This window comes from Equus przewalskii, chromosome 3 (assembly GCF_037783145.1).
Source record: "Equus przewalskii isolate Varuska chromosome 3, EquPr2, whole genome shotgun sequence".
In the NCBI taxonomy this organism is placed as follows: Eukaryota; Metazoa; Chordata; class Mammalia; order Perissodactyla; family Equidae; genus Equus; species Equus przewalskii.
In genome coordinates this window covers 49604397-49628783 of record NC_091833.1, presented here as the reverse complement: position 1 = coordinate 49628783, position 24387 = coordinate 49604397, and the positions used below count along the sequence as shown (strand labels likewise).

The 24387-nt window shown below is 40.3% G+C and overlaps 1 protein-coding gene across 12 annotated transcripts in view; it reads right to left on the bottom strand.

Annotated features, from left to right (window-relative positions):
* The window catches only part of ABCG2 (ATP binding cassette subfamily G member 2 (JR blood group)), a 130705-nt gene that overhangs the window by 4767 nt on the left and 101551 nt on the right, over positions 1-24387 (bottom strand). For all 12 annotated transcript variants that reach the window (XM_008523682.2, XM_008523678.2, XM_008523679.2 and 9 more), the window contains 11 exons: positions 23349-23408; positions 22642-22756; positions 21902-22054; positions 18814-18971; positions 13974-14125; positions 12346-12450; positions 11113-11363; positions 7568-7650; positions 3288-3377; positions 1992-2116; positions 570-724 (listed from right to left, as the gene is read on the bottom strand). In XM_008523682.2, coding sequence (XP_008521904.1) covers positions 570-724; positions 1992-2116; positions 3288-3377; positions 7568-7650; positions 11113-11363; positions 12346-12450; positions 13974-14125; positions 18814-18971; positions 21902-22054; positions 22642-22756; positions 23349-23408 — 1447 coding nt within the window. The remainder of the gene's footprint in view (positions 1-569; positions 725-1991; positions 2117-3287; positions 3378-7567; positions 7651-11112; positions 11364-12345; positions 12451-13973; positions 14126-18813; positions 18972-21901; positions 22055-22641; positions 22757-23348; positions 23409-24387) is intronic.

The following is a 24387-nucleotide window of genomic DNA, read 5'->3' as shown; positions in this document are numbered from 1 at the left end:
ACATATTGATTTAAGAGAATGTCAGCAACCCAGATAGGAGGGGACCTAGTGCTGCGTGGACTCTGGAATTTTCCAATATTTTTAAAACACTCCTTTCAAAATACAGGAGGGACCCAAGATAGACTAGCCATGCCACATACTGCTCTGTTTCTCATGGAGCTTAGCTTTCCCCTTGGAGAGCAGAAGATCCAACCAGACTGTCTCAGCTGCTAGTTAATCGAGCCAGCAGTTCTCTAACGCCAGCACAGAAGTCAGGCAACTAACCTGTTGTTTTTATGAGGGAATCTTCCAATCAAAATTTTTCTGGTTTTTGAAGTTCCAATTTATCAAGGTTTCACTATATGTCACCAAAAAGCATCTTTTAAAAGCTCATTTCTAACAAAATGTTAACTAAAGTTCAAGAAAAATCTGGTACATTCTCGAATATAAGCTATCCTTCAATACATGGCCTCCTTAAAGCAAAGAGTCCCATTGACAGAATCCTCAAAGCAGGTTTTACATGACAGGTGATTTGTGGGAGGGAACAAGGGGAAAAAACTATTTCTCAGAGAAGCACAGTTCCAACTCACCATCATAAAGACAAAACAGATGGTCATGAGAAGTGTTGCGATGGATACCACACTCTGACCTGCTGCTATAGCCAGTGCCATAGAACTGGCGGAATAAGCCACCATCATAAGGGTAAACATCATGATGAAGAAAGCCTCCACCTTTGGTTTCAGTCCTTAGGAAGAAAAGAGGGGGTTAATCCCACTGCCTAGGTCACTGTGTATTTGGGATTGTTGAATTGTGCAGATAACAATATACTACTTTGAGAAACTAATATCAAAACGAAAAAAATTGATCCCCTATCCAACCACCCTGGATCACCAATTTCATTGTCCCCCCCCCATATAACCCTATAAAATTATCACACGGTGTTCTTTTTATACTTACTGCATAAGCACTTTTCCATGTACACCTAGGCTCCCTTATGTGTAATTCACAATTTCTGAGTGTCTGAGATGGAGAGCAGCAGGCAACACAATTGACCAAAATTCTACTGCCTTCTCTTCTAAGAAGGAAACTTGCCAAGAGCACATTTGTTTTGTCCAGATGTTACCACATTACTTTCTGTTTGCTGTAACTGCATTACATTAGTGAAGAAACTGGGAGATGAGGATTACGTGCCCTCCCAGTGGCTTTAATATCTGGAGGAGAGCTCCAGGACTCTAGTCTCCTGAGAAGAAGTACCACAGAACTCTGGGGTTGAGGATGGGGTTAACGAAGTTTCATAAAACTACTTCATAAAATATAACAGGCTACTATTATGGGTCATTCAATCTGAAAATCTGGAATGGCCGTGAGATCACCAGCCAGGAGTCTGAGGATCTAGGTTTTATGGCTAATTCTTTATGACACACTTCTTATTTGTAAAATAGAAGTCTAAATAAACTCAATCAGTGGATCTCCTCCTATGGTGTTTTCTCAAAAAGATATATGCATATTTCTGGTGTGTTTCATCAGTAAAATATATGGAAATTCTGATGCAATGAGCTTGAGTGAAGCCTAAACACAATGCACACATGAATCTACATCTATCAAATAAGTATTTTTATTAAACCAAAGCCCCAAGTCATTATCTTTCCCCATCTTCAGATATATATATACACACATACACACAATATAAACAGACAGGTAATACACATCCCAGCTCCAGCTCCTCCAGCACAGTCTCAAACAGTTTTATGAATTCTTTCCATACTTGTACATGACACACAGCATCTCTCAGTAAAATATAGTTTTATAAATAGTTTAAAAGTTTGGTTTGGGCAAAGTTGTGACAAAAACGTCCTCAGAGATAGTTATTTCAGAACGTGCACAATGGGTAGATGCTCCCATATCTCATGGCTCAGTTTATAGTTTTCAGAACCAAAACATGTTTGCAGAAAGAAATTAGCATCCCCTCATATCCACGACTAAAGGCACAGACATTTTGTCTTATTGCTTACCTAACAAGAAGTATGTTATACAAGTAAATATGATACTTGGTAACATCCTCATGGGCAGTAAATCAGATAACAGTTTTCCAAGGAAATAAGACGACACTCTGTAGTATCCACTGATGTATTCATGTCTAAAGAACAAAAACTCATATCATACATCCTACATTAGCTTGAGAAGGCACAAGCCAGGTGATTAAACCACTTGCTTGACAGATTTCTGCTGCCACCAGGGGTTTAACACCTACTGCTTCTCACATCCTTGAGGTTAACCCGCCACCCTACATCCCTGTCAGCTTCAGGCACCCACTGTCCTAGGACGTCATCCCGGAGGAGCTCTGTGCAATGAGCCCTCTTCTCATCACAGAGCCCCCTCCGCACACCGCCCACTTTGCCCTCGGAACACCCACCCACTCCAGGTAGCCAGGTTCTGCATCTCCCACGACAACGGCTCTCCTTGCAGACCAGCATGTCAGCAGCTGATCTCAGTAATCAGAGAGACTTCTCTTTCTCCCAACTTCTGATTATGAAGAAGCCCACCAACGCAGGGGGCATGGCCATCCCCAAGCCCCCCAGCGCAGCTTCGATCACTAAATTTCCTACTTCTTCCACTCTCATGATAAAAGACGAAAACAGCACTTCTTCCGTTAGTGATCATGCCTGCCAACCAGACAGCCCGTCAGCTATCAAATCCTATTTTCTCCCCTCTGAAGTTCTAGACCCCTCCTCTTCCTGACATCTTGCTCCTGTAACTCCAAACTCTTCCACCAACACCTTCATTCTTTCCCTCTCTAATGACTCCTTTCCTCAGCATGTAAATACGGGCAAATCTCTGCCAACGTTGAAAAACACAAGAAACAAAACAGCCCGCTCTTTATTTTAAGGCTGTCCTCTCTCGCTTTCTGTTCCCTTCCATTGAGGGCTAAGCTTAGTCTACATTCTCTGTCAATTTTATCTCCCCACTTCCAATTTGCTCCTCAATCCATGCCTTTCTCTCTACCAAGCCCATCAAACCGCTTGTGAAGGTCATCATGACTTCTTATTTGCTAAAAATAAAAGATCCTTTCAGCCTCTTTATTGCTTGCTTTCTCTGCAGCATTTGGATTTCCTAGCTATGTCCTAATCTTAAGACTCCTTTCTCCCTTGGTATCAGACCCTCATATTTTCCTCTCAGACTCTGGCTGCTTTTTCACCATCAACATCGGCAACCCCTAGGAACCGATCGTGGCCTGATTCTGGATGTGATCAGTGTGATCAACAGCCCTGATAATGGAAGGCCCCTTCCTGGAACAGACAGCTACTCACATGAAGAGCTTCTTCTCCACCACGAAGAGCTCCACGGCCGACACGCTGCTGAAACACTGGTTGGTCGTCAGGAAGAAGAGCACCCCAGCTCTGCGATGAGAGAAAGGGAACAAAAGCACCACAATCGATCAAACCTTCTGAGGTCAATTTTCTAACCGCAAAGTTCTTTCCTCATACCACGTTAGGCAGACAACTGTTCTGGCTAAAACAGAGAGGAAGTATGAGCCCCATCGGGTCTCTCCCGGACCCCTGCGTCTCCACAGTGTACCCCAGGAACTGTGTACAGGACAGTTTGAAATTCCCAGTCCTGGGCTGCTATGGATTGAACTGTGTGCCCCCAGTTCCCATGCTGAAGCCCCGACTCTCAACGTGATGATGTTTAGTGATGGTGTCTTTGGGAGGCAATCAGGTTTAGATGAGGTCATGAGGATAGCGCCCTCATGATGGGATTAGTGCCCTTAGAAGAAAAAAGAGACACATCAGAGCTCTCTCTGCCATGCGAGGACACAGCAAGAAGGCAGCAAGCCAGAGGAGGGCCCACGTCAGAACCCAACCATCTCCAGAACTGTAAGAAATATACTTCTGTTGTTTAAGCACCCACTCTGTGGTTCTTTGCTAGGCAGCCATGCTGACGATTACATAGGTCATAAAAATACTATCACCTTGAATTTTAACTAGCAAAAACACCAAGTACCATTCTTATGTCCAAACAAAGAAACGACGAGTCAAATAAAGCCTGCAACGGTTAAAAACCTTTATTGGCCAATTTTTAAAAGTTGAGTAAAGAAGAATCTAAGACACGAGGTGGCAAAATCAAAGAAGCGGAGGGAGACCTCTGCCAACACCTTATCACATATACACATCCACCACACAACCGTCAGCAGAGCCTTCATGTTATCCTCCATGACACATCCCCAACACGGTTTCCAACGTGCTCAACAAAGAAAATAAAGTGATGCTTACAAAGGAAAAATTAATTTGTGCAACTGTATGAAAAGGAAGACTATTAATGCTTCTTTCTCAATAAAATAATTAAGGTTTAAAAAAGGAAAGTACACAGCTAATCTCCACTTCAATAGAAACATGGATTTTATGAAAGCACGCCAACATCCCTAAAGCAGTGTTGGGCCTCCCTTCACAGACTAATAATTTAACTGACATTCAGGATGTGAGTTGAAACTGAAAGGGATAAAGTGGCACATCATTTAAATGACACAAAAATAAGAGAATGTTTTAAAACATGTAAACCCAAGCGTACAATCCCAAAAAGAAAGAAAGAAGCCATAGACACTCAGAATTGTTTTTAACACCAAAAAAATAAAGAACTTACGGAACAGGCTGTTTTAAAAGTATATGTTTATACAATAATTAATGAATAGAAAATAGCCAGGCCTACTTCACAAGCAGCTATGCAAACTTCTGTGCACAAAAAAGCCTAATATCAAAGTAAAAGCTAATTTCAGAAACATGGGACACAGCAGCAATTCAGCTCAATTTGTAATAAGTCTTATATCTAATGGTACAATAACGTTCATAATGATTCTGAACCAGTAGATAGTGAAATGCCTTCTAAATCATAAGATAATTTATTTTATAGTGAATACAGTTTTTATTGTTAAAGAATTTAATGTATTATAATTCTTTTCGAGGTGGTAATCCATGTCTGTAATATCTACTTATTGTTTCAAATTTTTTTATAAATATCTCTTTTCTTAATATACATTAATTGGTTTAGCTATCACCACAACCCTATAATGCAATTATTAGGTCAAAGAAGCTCATACTCTACATGCGATTAAAACCCAGCTTGTCAGTTTACCAGTCAGAGAAGGAGCAAAGAGAGCATCTCTCTGGGATAATTCATTCCCAAAGAAGGGAACCAAACTACTAGCCTCTCAAGCAATTTCAAACGATGAAAAAGTGGTAGCAAGCTTAAGTCAAAAACACAAATTAAAATAAATCCAATGCCCTATTTCTCCCTAAGACATTTGAAGAAATAGCTAAAGCTCTTCATTTTTCTGGATTCTTCTACCAAGAGCTTTAATGGCTAGATTTCCAGTTCTTCTTTAAAATTCCAATTGATAACAGGTTTCCCAATATATTTTTCCCAAATGCTTCCCACTGCACAACACAAAAGGTCCACAGGCTCTAGATCCTACGATATATAATCTGTGCTTGGTGAAAATATGGACTTTACAAAGGGTACAAACCATCAACCACTAGCAACTTTGGAAACAAGCCAGAGAAGAAAGCCCTCAGGGAAGGCAAAGAGAAAAGCAATGATATAACTCTGGAAAAGAGCTACAATAATCATCTCACAGTAAAGTAACACTATCTGACTCCATGCAGGAGATATTTTAATTTACCTGAGTGAGGAATTGACCTTGATACTTATTCCTTCTTTCATAAATAATCACCCTTTTCCAGACATCAAAACAGACTCAACTTAAGTTACTGCAACTTTTCTCAATGGTACAATGAGGATAACACCATTCCCCTCTCTGGCCAGGAGGGTAACCTGAGACTGTGAGTGTAAAGCTCGGAGCACAGAGCCTGGCACAGAGCGGCTCTTCCTACACGAAGCCCAAGGAGACTGCGGGCTGTGAGGCTGACGTCTATTCAGAGCGTGCTAGACTCCATCACAAAGTCTCATCGTGAAACAGTATCTTTAGGGGCACTGTACGCCTAAAACGAGGTAAGGTAAACTAACATTAAGTGCTAACCACATAACAGAAAAGATTGAGTCCCATCTACCTCCCCACATCAAATAAATCAAAAAACAGAAAGGAAATTAACTCACAGGCAAGAAAAGAAAAAAATAGATAAACTAGAACTGGACTGTGTCAAAGTTTAAAACTTTCGTGCATCAAAGGACACTCTCAGAAGTGAGAAGACAACCCACAGGATGGCAGGAAATATTTGCAAATTTGTATCTGATAAGGAGTTAATATCTAGAATAAAGAACTCTTATACTTCAACAATAAAAAAAAAAAGAATCCAATTTAAAAAGGGGCAGGGGATTTGAATAGACATTTCTCCAAAGAAGATATGCAAATGATCAATAAGCACATGAAAAGATACTTAACAACACTAACCATTAGGGAAATGCAAATGAAAACCTCAACGAGATAACACTTCATACCAATTAGGGTGGCAATTATTTTTTTAAAAAAAACAGAAAATAGGGGCTGGCCCCGTGGCCGAGTGGTTAAGTTCGCCCGCTCCGCTGCAGGCGGCCCAGTGTTTCGTTGGTTCGAATCCTGGGCGCGGACATGGCACTGCTCATCAAACCACGCTGAGGCAGTGTCCCACATGCCACAACTAGAAGGACCCACAACGAAGAATATACAACTATGCACCGGGGGGCTTTGGGGAGAAAAAAGGAAAAAATAAAATCTTTAAAAAAAAAACAAAAAGAAAAGAACAGGAATTGGCAAAGCTGGGGAAGAAACTGAAACCCTTCTGCACTGCTGGTAGGAATGCAAAATGGTGCAGCTGCTGCAGAAGACAGGATGGCGGTTCCTCAAAAAATTAATGGAATTACCAAATGATCCAGTAATTCCACTTCTGGGTATAAACCCAAAAGAATTTAAAGCAGAGACTTAAACAGATGTTTATTTGTACACCCACGTTCACAGCAGCATTATTCACAACAGCCAAAATGTGAAAACAACCCAGATGTCCATGGACAGATAAATGGATAAACAAAATATGGTATTATCCATACAGTGGAATATTATTGAGCCTTTTAAAAGAAAGAAATTCTGACACATGATACAATATGGATGAACCCTGAAGACATTATGCCAAGGGAAATAAGCTAGTCGCCAAAGGACAAATACTGTATGATTCCACTTATAAGAGGTACATAGAGTGGTCAAATTCAGAGACAGAAAGTACAATGGGGACTTCCAGGGGCTAGGGAAGGGGGACTGGGGAGTTATTGTCCACTGGGTACGGAGATTCAGTTTGGGGAGATGAGAAAAGCTCTGGAGTTGGACAGTCCCGCTGGTTGAACAACAATGGGAATGTAATTAATGCCACTGACCTGTACACTTAAACCTGGGAAAGAGGGTAAATTTTATGTTCTGTCTATTTTACCACTACATATATATATACCTATATGAAAATTAACTCACCAGTTCAGCTTTCAGCTCACTGACTTATCCTACTCCTCAATTTACTCTGTACTTGTCTCAAATTCCAATTCTTAGTGCATTTTTCCTACGCTTGAAAAAAGTGACAGCAATTTCTCAAAATCAAGATCTGAATTTACTTACCTATTCTGGATTCCTGCAGAGTCCATTTTTAGATCATAGAAAATGGCACCTATAACCAGTCCCAGGATGGCTGTTATAATTATCTTTTTGAAAAGAAAAAACAGTTTCAATTAAAGGTGAAAACTTAACACACCATTTATTATTATAATATATGGCTACATCATCAAATCTCTCCATTGAGATCCTTTAAATGGCTTGGCCAAGGTCCTTGGGAGAATATAAAACAGTGTATGTTATTAGACTGCTCTCTAAATTAAAGTAGAAAATCATCTGAGTGTTAGGAAGACTAACAGGAGAACAAAGGAGACTACTGGAAAAGCAAGATTTCTCCCAGTGCTACACCAGGCACCACCAGTTCAGGGTCCAGTTCAGGCTACTGGGCCTGGGAATGTGGCAGAACAACACAAGTGCCTAGGAAAGTAGTTTGGGGAATAAAATTAAGTGACCTGAACTCTCAACCTTTGTGCTAGTGAACATGCATAGTTTTATATTTCAAGAGGTTCAAGTAAAAACAAGATGTCTTTATTCTTAACATTAAAAATAAATAAAATTTTTAAAGCACTACATAAATAAATTGTAACAATGGAACTTTGCATGTTAAGGAAGGAAGAGTGGGCTGGGGCCTGTCTATCGGACCTGGGTGGGGAGTCCACGCCTGCACCGGAAAAGTGCATTGTCTCCATCACCAAGGCATTCAGCCAGCTTTCTGTGAAGGCACCCAACTGCTTCCATTACCCATTCTGCTGTCACTGCTTCTCCAGCAACCTCAGCCCGTAGGGCCCACAGCCAACAGTTAGAACTAAGCTGCCAATTCTTTGCCACTCTTTCCTACCTTCACTGACTCAATCTGTTTGATGACCCCTAAGAAGACTGGATAAACATCACTTTTGTTTTTAAGATTGGTAAACTGTCACTTAAGGACACTTCTATAAGCAAAGTGTTAAGGGCTATATTATGATATAATTTATTTAAGGAAATTCTACTTACTATACTTTTATATCATATTAAATATAAGAAATAGTAATTGAAAGAAAACAAAATATCCCACCATATGCCTTAGAACCTTCAAGGTTCAAAAAAACAGTCTTAGCGCTACAATAGTGCACTGGTATCGAGGCTTGAAGTAACATGTCAAGTGCACTGCTGGCATGAAGCAAACCAAACTGAAAAACAGGATCAAGCTCTGTGAAGACCACAGTGTAGAAAGAACATGATCTGTGATTCCTTAAAATTTCCCTTGCTAAATAAGACAGCCAGAAATTTGAAAAAAAAATCTGTTATCCTGGCATATTTTAATTACCTTCAGAACACATTGTGCTTCATGTCAACAAATCAAGCTTGCAAAACAAAGGATCATAACTCCATCAACATGTATGCACATGTATACATGTCTACACCTTCACACAGTGTAACCTGAAGAATATTCAGAATTTCATTTAAATTGGACACTTCCGTGCTTTGTTTCTTTTGCATTCAACTTGGTATCTTACACTAACAGATGTTTCCTAAAGGTAGCAAAGTTCTAAAAAGTATTTTCAAAGTCAGCCTTCAAACACTTGACAAAATGATTAATCCCGTACTTTGGCCATGCTTTTACAAGGTGTGTCTGTTATTCTTTCTTGCATTAAGGAAAAGAAAAACAGGCAAACTAAACATTGCTCAACGGAGCAGGCAAAGAGATATTCTACGAGTTCTGTACATCTGGCCTCTGTTTTGAACAGAACCAAAAGAAGAAAGTCCCTAATGTTATTCTGTCTTTCGTCAAATGTGTTTACTAACATTTCTCAAAGTGAGTTCTGAGGGGATGTTTATGGCCTTCATTAAAAAAATTAATACCTAGTCAAATGCTAAACATGCTAATGAAACAATGAATCTCCAAGAGACAAGATAGTGTTTTCCAAATTGATTTAATCAGAAAACCCTTGGCTGAGGAAATGAGCATTAAACCTTCCTATACGGATAATCCATTCACACCAAGATCTTCCAAATATCAGAAGCAAAGTCTGAGTCATGTAAATGACTAAGTGTGGCTGTCAGACTGCTGATGAAGATTATCAGCAAGAAACCATAACACATTTTAATAGCTCCTCATTCAAATACTTAGAGAATAAATGACATTCATAGAAGATTAAAAGCCCTAAACCTACCCCACAGGCCAAACAGGGCCTGTTGCCTATTTCTGTTCAACCCATGAGCTAAGAATAGTTTTGACCATTTTTTTAACAGCTGAAAGAAAGACTATTTCTTGCCATTTGAAAATTATGTGAAATTCAAATTCCAGTGTCCATGGAGTTTTACTGGAACACAGCCAAGATCATTTGCTTATGTACGATCGATGGCTGCTTTCTCACTAAAATGGCAGAGCTGAGGGGCCCGCTCGGTGGCACAGCAGTTAAGTGCACATGTTCTGCTTCAGTGGCCGGGGTTCGCAGATTCGGATCCCGGGTGCAGACATGGTACCGCTTGGCAAGCCATTCTGTGGTAGGCGTCCCACATAGAAAGTAGAGGAAGATGGGCATGGATGTTAGCTCAGGGCCAGTCTTCCTCAGCAAAACGAGGAGGATTGGCGGCAGATGTTAGCTCAGGGCTAATCTTCCTCAAAAATAAATAAATAATAAAATGGCGGAGTTGACTACCTGAGACAAGGAGCACATGGCCTGCAAAGACTAAAGTACTGACTATCTGGCCCTTTACAAAAAGGTATGCCTCCTCCCGTCCTAAGCTAACAGTCCAGTATTGACAAATCTGACCATGAGTTGCCCTTCCAAGCAGATGCAAGTCTGTCCTTATTCTATGAGATGGCCACAGCTCTGGACACTGCTGGGATTCCTTTTGTGGAAGTGAGTTCACTGAGGAGGCAAATAGGCTGAACAGGCCACCTAGAGGCACTAGACCCGGGGTTTGCATTCTGAAGGAAGCCTAGCACCAAAAGATGCAGAATCATGGTGTATTAGAAATAGCTCCACATTCTAATCATGCCCTGCCTAGAACTACCACGTGACTGGAGAAGATCCTTATAAACCATTGTTAGAGGCAAGAGAAATTTAAGTTACTTTCCAAGTAAAAAAATCTGCTGCAAAACACACACTCAAGAATCAACTCCATGACGTCGACTCACTGTTGAATCATGAGTAACCAGGTTGACCCCATTTTTGCACTGCTGGATGCAAGCTCCCAAATGCAGCACGCGATCAGTAAGCACTTGTTGAATGAATCGGTGAATGAACACAGACAGCTAACAAAAAACCCCAAATGTAGCTAAACATTTCCTTTACTTTGCAATTTTTGAAAAAAAAATATTTCTACAAAGATTATCCACTACAGCTTGCCTAAATCAACAAAAATTCTTAAAAAAAGTTTTCCATAAGTAAAAACTTAATTGTGTTTTACTTGTTCTATTGGCTATTTCTATATCCCAAATGGAGCGGGGATAAATAAATGGAAGGGTGGGTAGAAGATAAACAAATTCCTAAGATAAACTCTATCAGAACCCAAAGTTCCCACACGAGTATTTCACAGCATAATTAGAAGAATCTGTCAGTTACCTGAGCTATAGAGGCCTGGGGATTGCCCAGTAGGTTTTTGAATGAACGCTTGGAAATCCATTTGAGTTGATGAAAGAAGGAGGAGACATAGGTGATCTCCTTGAAGGCTATGCTCTTCTTGCTTTTCTGAGCCCCTGAGAGTTGATCTAACTCAGCTTTCGTTTCTCTGAAGAAGGTAGAGTTGCCATAAAACTCAGCTAATTTTTCTAAGAGAGACAAATCTCTCTGAGAAGGCTCTTCAGTCTCCCTGGCTTTGGAATAAAAGTAGATAAAGAAGGGAAACATTATTAACAAAATAACAACTGATATGGCCCATTTTTCTGTAGCCCTTTCTTAGATTCTTCCTTAATATCTTAATTCTAAAGCTTGAGTATAAAAAATTATTAGATCTCTCATTGCTTTTTACATTAGAAAGATACATGGTTAATTGGCCTACTTCCATAAACTTATGGATCCAGCAAACCCAGTGAGCTTTTCCTAACTATAATATTTGGACCCTAATACTTTTATCATACTTCTTATCATAGGGAGTTATAAGTCCTAATATAAAAACCTAATCCTTGCTTTCTTCTATGTGCAAATGCATAAATTGCCAAGTTTCTTATTTCAAAACACTATATAAATAAGATGGGCACTTTTTTTTAATGGAAACTACCCTTAAAACTGATACCATCATACAAATGCTCATTTGCAAATTAAATCAAAAACACAGCATTCATGAACAACAGAATCTGTGTCGGCTGGTGCTGTATACTGAATTGTTTGTGTCCCCTCAAATTTCATATGCTGAAAGTAATCCCGAGTGTGATGCTATTTGGAAGTGGGCCATTTGATAGAAGATTAGGTCATGAGGGTGGAACCCTCATGAATGGGATCAGTGCCCTTATAAAAGTGGCTCAGAGAGCTCTTTGTGTGCCTCCTTCCACCATGTGAGGAGGCAACAAGAAGACGGCCGTCTATGAACCAGGAAGTGGCCCCCAGCTGGACATCAAACCTGCCGGCGCCTTGACCTCGGACTTCCCAGCCTCCAGAACTGTGAGAAATAATTGTTTGTCCTTTAAGCCACCTAGTCCATGGTATTTTTGTTATAGCAGCCTGAAAGGACTAAGACTACTGGTATCAGAGGACAGCATTAATATAAATTCGAAGGCACATTTTAATGAGCTACCGCATTGCTAAACTCCAGCTAATTTTATTGGGTAATAATCTGTGACTCTCAACAGATTCACATACCTTCACCTTCTGGGTCCTCTCTGTTTAATAACACAGCAGAAGAGTCTCCATTAATGACATCCAGGAAGAAGTCTGCAGGGTTATTATAGGGCTCACAGTGGTAACCTACAAAAGAAGGCAACTCAAGTACACGAAACTTGATGGTCTTGGAAAATAAAGAGGACTCACTTTCAGAGGGTGAAGCTGGAGGAGACTGACTCTAACAACTTCTCCCTCATCTTCTTTCTCTCTTTTCCCCTTGCTAATTTACCCTTTCTTTTAATATATTCAGTCACACAGTATCTCAACAACTCTCTATCTCCCAGCAAAAAAATATACTCCAAACCAATCTCGGACTCTCAGAAAGTCTTGCATTAGTGCTTGGTCCTTACACATCATAATTCATGAGACCTGAAACAGCGATCAATATGCTCGGGTGCTTATCAGAAATTCTTCTAAACTCTAAATATAGGTCCAAGAAAAAAATACAACTTGAAAAATAAATGTTGTAGCTAGGGCCAATGATCCTCAAAGCAAAGCAACAAGCAAAGCCAGCTAGGGCACAGCAGGACTGTGACTACAAGAGGCCTGGGTGTGTTCTGTCGTCTGAGGTCACCTAGGGACTGCCGGAATGCCAAGACCCACGTCAGCAATGGCTGCTTCTCTACCTACTAAATTCAAGTCCAAATTATCAGCTGTTTGGCTACTGTAATTCCAACACAGAGAATAAATCACCAGAGCAGCATTCTCAAGGAAACGTGACCAGCACTGCACACTGGAGGCTTACCTCCACTTCTTGCAGCATGATCAGCGGAACTCAACTTGGCCCGTAGTCTGACTCTTAAATTCATCTCCCCCAGACTCCCTAGACCCATGTATGTTTGACTGTTTTAATGATAGATTAAACAAAAACAAATTAAGAAAGATAGCTAGGGAATATTTTAAACTATATTTTGAATCATGAAGCAGCATCCATGACCATACACCTCTAAAATGAAGCCGACTACGTGAGTCATAAAAAAATTACAACTTTGAATTTGAAATAGAACCAGGCAGTGCAGAACTGTCAGAAATGTTGGCCCATCAAAGTCAGACTTACAACCAGCCTTTCTATTGACTGGTATTATCACTCACACACACTCAAGTCCTAAATCTGCAATCTAGTATTACTAGAAAATTAAGTAGCATCTCCACGAACCCTCATCAAGGTAAACCAACATCCCATGCAAGGGGAACAAATGGTAAAGCCTTATCTGTTATATGGTCAAGAAGACAAATGATTCCGCGGTATCAGCCCTTTCCAAAAATGTTCAACCAACAAATAACTGGCTAGGAAGCCAATATATTAATTGAACTGTCAGGAAAAGGTCACCAGAACCGGGAAGCAGAACTGATCTTGGCCCAGGAGAAACACTCATACACACAGAGGCATGCATACTCCAACAGGAAAGGAAGGATACCTAAGTAAAAAGCTAATGCTACAAAATGAAGAAAACCATTCTAGCACCAAACTGACCCAAGATGTTCTGGAGTGACAGAACTCACGGTATGTCTACTCCAAGATCAAACAGCACTCCCACTGACCTCCTTTGTTCTCTTTCAGGACCCTCGTAATGAAAGATCTTACTGCATAAAAAAGTCAACCATACCAGCTGATGCAAAGTACCCCAAGGCCTCTTGAGCAGGCCCATGGAACATTAGTTTTCCCGAGGCCAGCAAGGTGAGGCTGTCAAACAACTTGAAGATGGAATAACGAGGCTGATGAATGGAGAAGATGATCGTTCGTCCCTGTTTAGACATCCTAAGTTAAAGGGAAGAAAATAACAAGTCATTAAACATCTGAAAGTTGCCCTTCTTGGCAAAATACTTTATTCCTGCTTTTATCATTTGTTCCTGGTTCAACTTGATTATCTCTTACTAACTTTTCATCTCACATTATCTAACCAATAGTTAGGGGACCTAAATTCAATGCTTTTATTAAAGTACAAGGTTTCTTAAAACATGTTCCATGGACAGTCTAGAATCAACCAGAACATTAATTGAAACTGCAGATTCTTGGACAGTCTTTCCCAGACCTACTGAGTCTAGGGAATCCATATTTTTAACAACCACCCAGGTAGCCTGTAAGTACACTCAAGTCTGAGAACTTGTTATAGACTAAATATTAAAATAATGGTTGCATGCTCCGTTCCCATGGATCAAGTAAGTCTTCTAGCTCCTTAGGAATTAGTATTCATCCTTCTGTCCTAATAATGCAATTAACATTGCTATGTTTTTGCTAAATACTTTATAGATAACCTCATCTTAATTTTCACAATACTTTCACAAGGCAGTACCAATATTATTACTAGATATTATTACCTTCATTTCATAGGTAAGGCTTAGAGGGTTAAGCAACTGGCCCCAAGGTTCACAGTTCGTACGGAACAGGGCTGGGATTTGACCCCTGGTCTAATTCCGTGGCCAAAACATTGCTTAGCTACCTTTACACAGGAGCTACTACTTATGGGCAAAAGAAACAAAGGCCAAAATCACTCCTTAAAAACTGTTATTATTGAAAATATTTTATGAGGAGAATCACATCAATTTAAGCATTTTCTAAGCTATATGCTGGCAGCATGTACAGGTTTGTCATGCTTTAAAAAGGATCAGGCCAATACAGCAATAATTTCAATACAATGTGGAAAGAAGTAGCTGAGAGTTCCTTGTAAGCAAAATAGGAGACTATAACCCAGTCTGAAGATGACGTAAGTAGGGTGTTGACGAGCAAGAAGAGAAAGGGTAGTCGAGGTGGAGGAACATGGCAAACAAAGTGTGTGGTAACAAGATCTACTCAGGAAACTACACGGAGTTCAGTGTCATTGCAGAGCTGAGGTGTATGGGAGGGCGTTGGGGCTGCAGGAGGGGGGAGAAGCTAACAAAAGACTGCAGCAAAAAACAAGCCCACGATGAATCCCTTCTCTCAGAACTGGAACTTTAGGCAGTAGGCAATAAGAAGCCAGTAAAGGACTGGAGGTAGGGAAGTGGATTGGTGTGAGAGCCTTGCTAGTCTAAGTGTGGTCTTAGGATCAGTGGCATCAGTATCATATCTCCTGTTAGAAACGGAGACTCTTGGGCTCCACTTCAGAGCTGTAGATACAGAATCCGCATTTTAACCAGAGCCCAGGTGATTAGTGTACACAGTGGAGCATGAGGAAAGATGCTTGTGTGCTAACTAGTCCAAAACATAATGAAAGATAGTCCAGTACTCCGTATCAATTCATCATTCTCTAATGAACACTGTTAACATAGGTACAGGTAATAAAAATATCATGGATGTATTCTCTAACTGAACTGGAACCTCAGATCTGTTACTTGGCATCTTCATTTATATCATGCAATTGACATCTCAAATGTTAAGATGTCTAAAATTTTAGACATCTTCCAATCTTCCCATTTCTTCTCATCCTCGCATAGAGACTTGCTTACAAGGGCACAGGCATCAAAGGAAGCAAGGTAATGATAAGGAGGGGATGCCATATGAAGGCAGTGTGTCTGGCAGCTTTTAAAAAAAATGGGGCAGGGGACAGGGTCCCAGAGGTGGTGGGCAGAGTGACTGGGAGATTGGTTACACTGAACAATTAAGTTAGCTGACTGAGTAAGTGAGTAAATATAATGAGATAATGGGAGCCAAGTTTCTCACTATCTGAAAAGTCATTCACAAACATGGAAAGGGTGAAGACTGAAAAGAACACTCAAGTGTTAGATTGGAATTGGAAATATTATTATGAATTCATGGGTTTTTTAATATATACATACTAACAGATAAAGCAGTAGTTATAGGCATATGTTGACACGTGTCATTCTATTCAAACTATATACATACACACAATATACATTCAATATATTTCCAAATAAACATAGAAATATATTTCTATGTTAGGTATACACTCATTCACATGCACACACACGTACACGTGTATTTCCTGGGCCTATCTCCTAAGAGGGTCTAGAAGCAATGACACTCCAGTAGCAGTGCGCACACTAAGTAATCAGATCTTGGTTTCTAAATTGTAACTACACCAGAAGAAACCAGGATTAATGGCCGACACGCAAAAAGTACAAGATGACCCTGGAACATCTTTTTGAGCAAAAAGTAAAGAAATACTTGAAAAATGACTAGGGACATGTCAAAAGGACACAAAAGCCAAATTGAAGGGGCTTCCACTGGATAAATCAGGGTTAATTTGATCATAAAAATAAATAACAGATTATAACCCACTGAATAAAATAAGAATATGAGTAAACATAAATGAATGGAGAAGTAGGAAATCTTCTTCCTTACAGTAGAATGCCAACTAATATATGTAAAAAGCATGAAGGAAATAGAAAATCACTACCTGGCAACAATCACACTAGTATCTGATACAGGCAAGAGTTGTTAGCACATGCTAAAACCGGTGAGTGGAGATTTGCTGAGGAGCAGGATATTGGCATAATATCCAATTATCTCCTCCAACAAAATACTAATCAATTACAAAGGGAAAAATAGTTATTTCACAGCAGAGAAACCCAGCAGACACCAACATGACCAGGCGATGCAGGCTAACATCACTGGGGGTGGGAGAAGTCAAAATCATGCAGCCCCTGGTGTTATGCACAGAGAAGAACACAGTATCATTTCTGTGTTGTCCCTGCCAAGAAATCACGGCCTGAGTCAGGTCATGAGGAAACAGTGGAAGGACCCCAGGTTGAGGGTCACTCTAGGAAATGTACTCTTGAACATGGGCAAGAACATGAGAGGAAGGGAAAGATGAACTGTCCAGGATTGGAAAAAACTGAAAAGGAAAGTTTCTGTAGAGGATCCTGACCCAGAAAGGAAAAAGGGACACTGCTGGTACAGCTGGTGATGTCTGGCCAGAGTCTCTGGATTAGATGGTGGCAAGGGCATCAATGTTGACTTTCTGGCTGGGAGGTATGTAAGGTGGTAGTGTAGGAGGAGTGTCCTTGTTTTTGAGTTACAGTCCAGAATATTTAGGGGTGACGGGGCACGATGTCAGAGAAAGCCTATGGTAAGGGAAAAACGATACAGGAAGATCAAATGCACTTAAACGGTAACAGTTGGGGAATCTAGGAAAGGGGACATGGGATTTCTTTGCACTACTCTTGTAACTTTTCTCTAAGGTTGAAACTTTTTAAAAATTAAAAAGATGTCCAAAACGTATCTTTTGAAATTTCTCCTATAAACATGTTTCTCCCACAGACTTCTCTCTTGATAAAAGGAAATGCCATTCCTTTTACCCCATTCTTCCAAATCTTCCCAAATGTTAGAATTCATTCTCGCCATAATCACACCCCACATCCAATTCATCAGCTAATCCTATTGGTTCTATCTTCAAAATTCATCCAGAATCTACCCACTTCTCACCACCTCACCACTACCATCCTAGTCAAAGCCAACATCGTATCTCAACTGAGCCACTCACTACAAGCAGCCTCCTGACTGGCTTCCTTACGCTCACCCTTGCTCAGTTATACTCTTTTGCCTACACAGCTGCCACTCCTCTGTTCTAAAACTCTCTAAAAGGTTCCGATGTCACCTAGAGACAGTAAAAGCCACAGTTCTTACAGTGGCCTACAAAAAGCCTGTATAATGTGCCACCCACTCAATTTCATCTCATGTCCTATGCTAACTGTTATGGACTGAAGAATCATGTCCCTCCCCCCCAAAATTCATGTGTTGAAGTCCTAAGCCCCAGTACCTCAGAAAGTAACTATATTTGGAGACAGGCTCTTTAAAGATGTAATTAAGGTTAAATAAGGTCATATGGGTGGGCTTTAACCCAATAAGGATCAGCAGCCTTATAAGAAGAAGAGATCAGGACACAGACACACCAAGGGAGGATGAAGTGAAGACACAGGGAGAAGGAGCTACCTATAAGCCAAAGAGAGAGTCCTCAGAAAACACCTTGATCTTGAACTTCTAGCCTCCAAGACCATGAGAAAAATAAACTACTGCTGTTTACGCCACCCAGTTTGTGGAACTTGGCTCTGGCAGCCCAAGCAAACTAATAGATCCACAAACCTCCATCACCTTAGGTCACTGGGTTCTAGTCCCTCTGGCCTCTTTGATGTTCCAAACTCATCAGGCACACTCTGCCTCAGGGCCACTGGCTATTCCCTCCAACTAGAAGTCTCTTCTCCCAGATATCCAGGTCTCGCTCACTTGTTCCCAGCTCAAACAGTACATCACTGAGGTCTCCTCCGACACTTTATCAGGAAGGTGACACCTCTACCCCCATCACTGCCGTCTTCCCTACACTCTAACCCTGCCTCATTTTTCTTCAAACACTTTATTTGTTAATTGACTATTGCCCTCCAACAAAGAAAGAAGAAATTTTTGTCTGTTGTGCTCACTGCTGAATCCCCTGCACCCAAGAATAATATCTGGAACATAGCAGGTGACCAGATACTGGATGAATAAAATAATAATGTTCCCATAGCATTTACCTCTTCAGGAGCAAAAGGACAGCATTTGCTGTGCTCGAGTCTAAGCCAGTTGTGGGCTCATCCAGGAACAAGATGGATGGATCAGTTATAAGCTCCATTCCAATACTCGTCCTTTTTCTTTCTCCTCCAGACACACCACGGATAAACTGAGTTCCAATCTAAAATGCAAATATTATTATCAGCCACTATCGTCTGTTGACCTCCTAACACGTGCCAAACTGGTATGAGGTACCTTATCTCATTATCCCCACCTATTCTGAACAGCAAGTAAATGAGTATCTGGGAACAGAGGTAGGTTTCTCTTTAATTAGATGAGTAAACTGAGGCTCATGTCAAGGCTGGTAAGTGGCTAGCCTGATCTCAGACCCATGTTTTTAACAGTTCTTAAATATTTAGTTTTAAGAAAGGAAGTTAGAACTTAAAAATATGGCCCTGACATAGAAAAATCACAATCCAAAAGGGGAGAAAAAGATAGGACAGGAAAACGGTGAAAGCATCTACAATTTATTATTCTTCTTACATCGTTCTTCTCTCCATCCAAAAAAATCCTCAAGTAGACTTATAAGCTGTCAATTTAAGAGGCAAATTCACCAGTTATTTTACCCTCAAAACGATTTTATTTGGGAATAGCCAAAAGAACTACAATTCCGGATGTGCATGCTACGGCAAACCACAGGCAAATCCGGAAAACAGGGGAGCTGCTTTTATAGAGAAAAAGCGAAAGTCGGGAGGAGCTATTGGAAAGTCCACTGGGGAAAGTAACAGTTCAGGGCGGTAACGGCTTCTCATTGGCTGAGCTGCCTGTTTCTCATTGGCTAGACTGTTCCTGATGGGGAAAGAAATCTTTCTTCAGAGTAAAGTTGCTGTCTCTTCCTGTTTGGTGTGAATAATGATGTATGATAGGGCATGAACGCTCCCCCTACAGGCCTTCCCGACTCCAATTTAGTTAAGCTTTTAAAAATTAATTTCCACAAAGAAAAGCTTGGGCTTGGCAGCTGGGAAAGTTCACTTTCTACCATACTACATTAGCACCTCTTAAATCATCATAAGGCTTTCCAAACTGACCCCATCTCTACCTTAACTCACCAAAGAATTCCTGAAATCCTTTCAGACAAATTCAGAAGGCAGAATATTCTACCTGGGCAACTGGCCCAGTTTTTTCAACCAATCAGAGTCACTGTGTGTGGTGGTGGGACCAGAATGGTTTAGGGGGAGGTGGGAGGGAGGAAACAATTCTTATATTAAGAGTCTTCAAAGAGATAATAAACAAATGCTACTCACGCCCTCGATTAAATCCTATAACGACTGAGGTGTAGCAGACAATTTTGGAGACAATTAGGAAAAGTATATGAATATGGGCTCGACATAGCTGATATGAAGATATTGTTAATTTTGTTGTTGATAATGGTAGCATGGTAATGTAGGCAACAGTCTTTATTTTTTTTAAAGATGCATAATAAGTACTCAGGGTTGAAATACGATATTTATAACTTTCTTTAAAATACTTCAGAAAGAAAAAGCTGAAACCATTATGTGATAAAATGTTAACTAGGAAATCTAGGTGAATGTTACTAAGTAATCATACCATTATATTAATTATCCTACAGTCATATCATTACTACAGCAATCAGACTATTCTCTACATATCTGTTATGTTTAAAATTCCATAAAAAGGAAAAATGTTTAAATGTATTGTTTCAATCAATTACATAAATCAATTCTAAGAGGTCAACTATGCCTTCAGCTTATTTTCCTTGGAAACCCATGCAAGGAACTTAGGGCAGTGACTGCCTAGTGGTAAGAACTTTCACTTAAAGCTAAAGAATGGAAAGTACCTTCCTGGAAAGATAAAATCAAATAAATGGAGGCAAAGCAAAGGAAACTCAATCACTCAAAAAACAAAAATAAGTAGTAAATGGTGGAATCTCAGAGTTATTCTTTCAAAGAAAATACACCTTACATAAAAGACTGTCAGAAAGTATCATACAGAGAAGCACCCAGCAGAATACCCCCATTCTTCATTACCTGTCAGTAAGAGAGCTCACAGGGGGACTAAATTATAGCCATCATAATCTAAAAAGTTCATCTTTACCCACAGCTTCAAATGTCTTCCCAATAAATCTTTCATTCCTATTCATCAACTGTCAAGTTCACTCACTCATTTCATTTCTTCTTCCTGATTCTGCACAACCCACAAAAGGAGTTACTTTTGTCTGTCTGGCCCACAGCTGTTATTTATAAAATCTAAAAGAGCCCAGCACATGACAGCCACAAGTAAATATTGGCAGAAGAAAGGAAGAGAGGGATGGAAGACAGAGAGCCAAAAGAAAAGCTATGAAAAAACAACTTAGATGCTACACAAGTTAGAAATAAACCCTAATATGACTTAATATAATTTTGGAAGCTGAATTACAGCAAATGGAAACATACAGAGTGAGAATCCTTGGATTTGCGTCATTTATCCACTCCAGAAATATACCTCAAAAGCAATGGAACAAAGTCCCCTGGAGGAAGAGAGGAAGAACAGCTAAAAGGGGGAAAGAAAACAGGAAGAAGGAAAGTTAGTGTAAAGACTCTGAAGGAGACATGACAAATGCTAGGGTGGGGAAGGATCAAGAGCTGTAATCACATGGAAAGGGCCACATGTTCTTTGCAAAGGATACTTTGACATACTAGACCACACTGCCACGTTCATTTCCAGGATTCAACCATTTTTAGATTTTTTTTACCTGGTTATTTCCACCTTCATATGATGAAACTAGTCACTGATCTCATCACCAACTTTTTTTTTTTTTTTCTGAGGAAGATTGGCCCTGAGCTAACATCTGTGTCAGTCTTCCTCTATTTTGTATGTGGGTCACTGCCACAGCATGGCCTCCAACAGTGGTGTGTAGGTCCACTCCCAGGAAGTGAACCAGGGCCACTGAAGCGGAGTGTGCTGAACTTAACCACTATGCCACAAGGCCAGCCCCCTACTGCCAACTTTTGACTACACACATTATAGACAACTTCTGGATAAGAGTTATACCATCCACACAGGTGAGGTCCTGTCTGCTGATTAGGATACCATCAGTTTTTTCCACATTACCTTCGAATCTGCCACTTTTTCCAGACCTAACTCTTGAATGATCCTGTTAATCCGTTCATTTTTTTCATGATTCCTCATAGTTGTTGGGAGCCGAAGAGCTGCTGAGAACTGTAAATTTTCTCTCACTGTCAGGGTTCCCATCACGACATCATCCTTAAGGCAAAATGGCATTTTAAGAAGACAGATCAGGTCTTTTCTGGTGCTGTCACTCTGTAGGATGTGGAACTTAATCCAGGAAAATAACACATCCAAGGCAAAGTTCTAGCTAATGATGAACTTGCAACTGTACAAATTACAATAGCTCCATAATCAGACAGCTGCAAATCCTGACGGGATCATCTTTATTCCCCATCTCTACACCCAAAGAGAACACAGATAATTATGACTACCTCTGGCAGACATTTCCAGACTGCTTTATACAAGGATTTGCCAAACCCTTCTAAGCTAGAAAGGAGAGAGGGGAAGGTAGGGCAAAAAAATAGAACAGCAGTACCTTTTGGAAATGATATGATAACTAGAATTGCTATCATTGCCCCTACAAGAGTCATATCCCAGCTTCTCCCTGCTTTTGCATTTAACACTACTCTGAATCTTACAGGAGATGATGAAAAGCTGGTATAAAGAATGTTGGTCCTGTGAGCATGGCATGTAATCAACTGGAAGGGCACTGAACCATCAGCCAAGGCACCTGCCCATCTAGAAACAGAAGAAATCTAAAACGCGAATCCATGAATACTTACTTGTACCACATAACCTGAACTACATTTGAAATTGGCAGGTCGAGTTGCTCCATTTATCAAAACATCTCCAGACAATCCATGTGGATCTTTCCTTGCAGCTAAGACGTCTAACAATCTATAAAAAGACATATACGTTGTTTTTCCTCCAAGTCAGGCTACACCTCTCAGCTACTCTGAATCCCAATTCTGCTCAAGGTAGAAAATTAATGGATCGAGAAATCCTATAGTTTAATTAAAATTATATATATTTTTTAAATTCTCACCTCTCTCTTTTTTTAAGTTTATGCTACAATAAAGCCAAGAAAAACAAAGGCAAGGTACTGTTGGTTGATCCAGCACAGACCTCCCGAAGTGCCCTGCGGCCGTCTGACTTCAGGGGTCCCAAGACAGACAATATGCTCCCTTGTCTAAGACTCAAGTCTTCACTTATGCCTTTGGCTCCATCTCCCCACTTTGAATTTTATCCTTCTCCGTTTCCTCCCCATTAGCTCAAATCATAGCAAACAGCTATATGCCAATCACTTTATCATATCCGGTGAGTAAAGCTGACCTAAGATGACTTCCTGGTCCTCAAGACAACCCCAGCACCTAGAACCAGATTCGACATACAGCAAAACTCAACAAATACCTGCTCCCGTAAAAATCATCTTGAAAAGCACATTAAAACTGCTGAGAAAAGGTTTACTTATACTCTCTGTTATACTCACGAAGATTTGCCGCCGCCTGTGGGTCCCAGAATGGCGTTGAGGCCAGGTCTCATGATCCCACTGCAAATGGAGAAACATAACGATTTACTGGGCCACTTTAAAACTGGTTCTATTAATTTAGGGTGTGCATTTAATACAGTCACTGAAAGTTGATGAAATTAGACAGAAAACAAGTACAAACCAACTCTCAAAGGAAAAAGACACCGAATTGTCGATTAATAGAAGTCTCGTATACAAAGGATGTTATCACTAGTCAGAACCTATAAGAAAAACGGCTTGAGTGCCTATAAATTCCTTTCAATTATTTTCTAAACCACCTACCTACTTTTCCTGGAAAAGGCCACACAAGGTTCCTTGAAGTAACAGAGTCTGGTGAAGCACCTGTTACACTCAGTCCCCTTAACACAGTGTGAAGCGCATCACAGGTCTTCAGTAACGTTTGATGACAGTTATCTTCAAGGCACCTCATTTGCTACCTAGTCAAGTTCTACACAATTACTAAGTCAATGGATTTCTAGAGTCATCAGTTGTAGTGTTCTCACTGCTCAAATCTAGTCAGACCAAGAAACATATCTGAAGCAGAAGTTCAATGGCTATAACAAAGCACCACACGGGTGAAAAAGAAAATATCACCAGTTCTTAACCCTCACAAAATTCTTAATTCAATTAGAAAAGTAAAACATATACCCTCCAGATATATCATTTTCTTCCTTGTAAAGTGTCCAATAAGTGGATCGGAAAGTTCTCAGTTTAGAAGCAGGAGACACTACTTCCTACAGGGGACATTTCTAAGGATGTATAGACATGGTGTGGACAAAGCACGTTCCAAACAAACTAAGTAGATGTTTGAGGGTAGTGAATATTCAGATAGAGAGCAGGAAGGTAGAAAAAATTAAGGCAGTGTTGACTGTGCTGAGACTCAAGAAGGCAGCAAAGAGTTTGAATTTTATCCTGCAGGTAACGGGTCGAAGGGTGGGGAGAGCGGAGCAGAGGAAGAAGTAAGGGTAGGACTAAGGCAGTCATGCAGGCGTGACGAGAT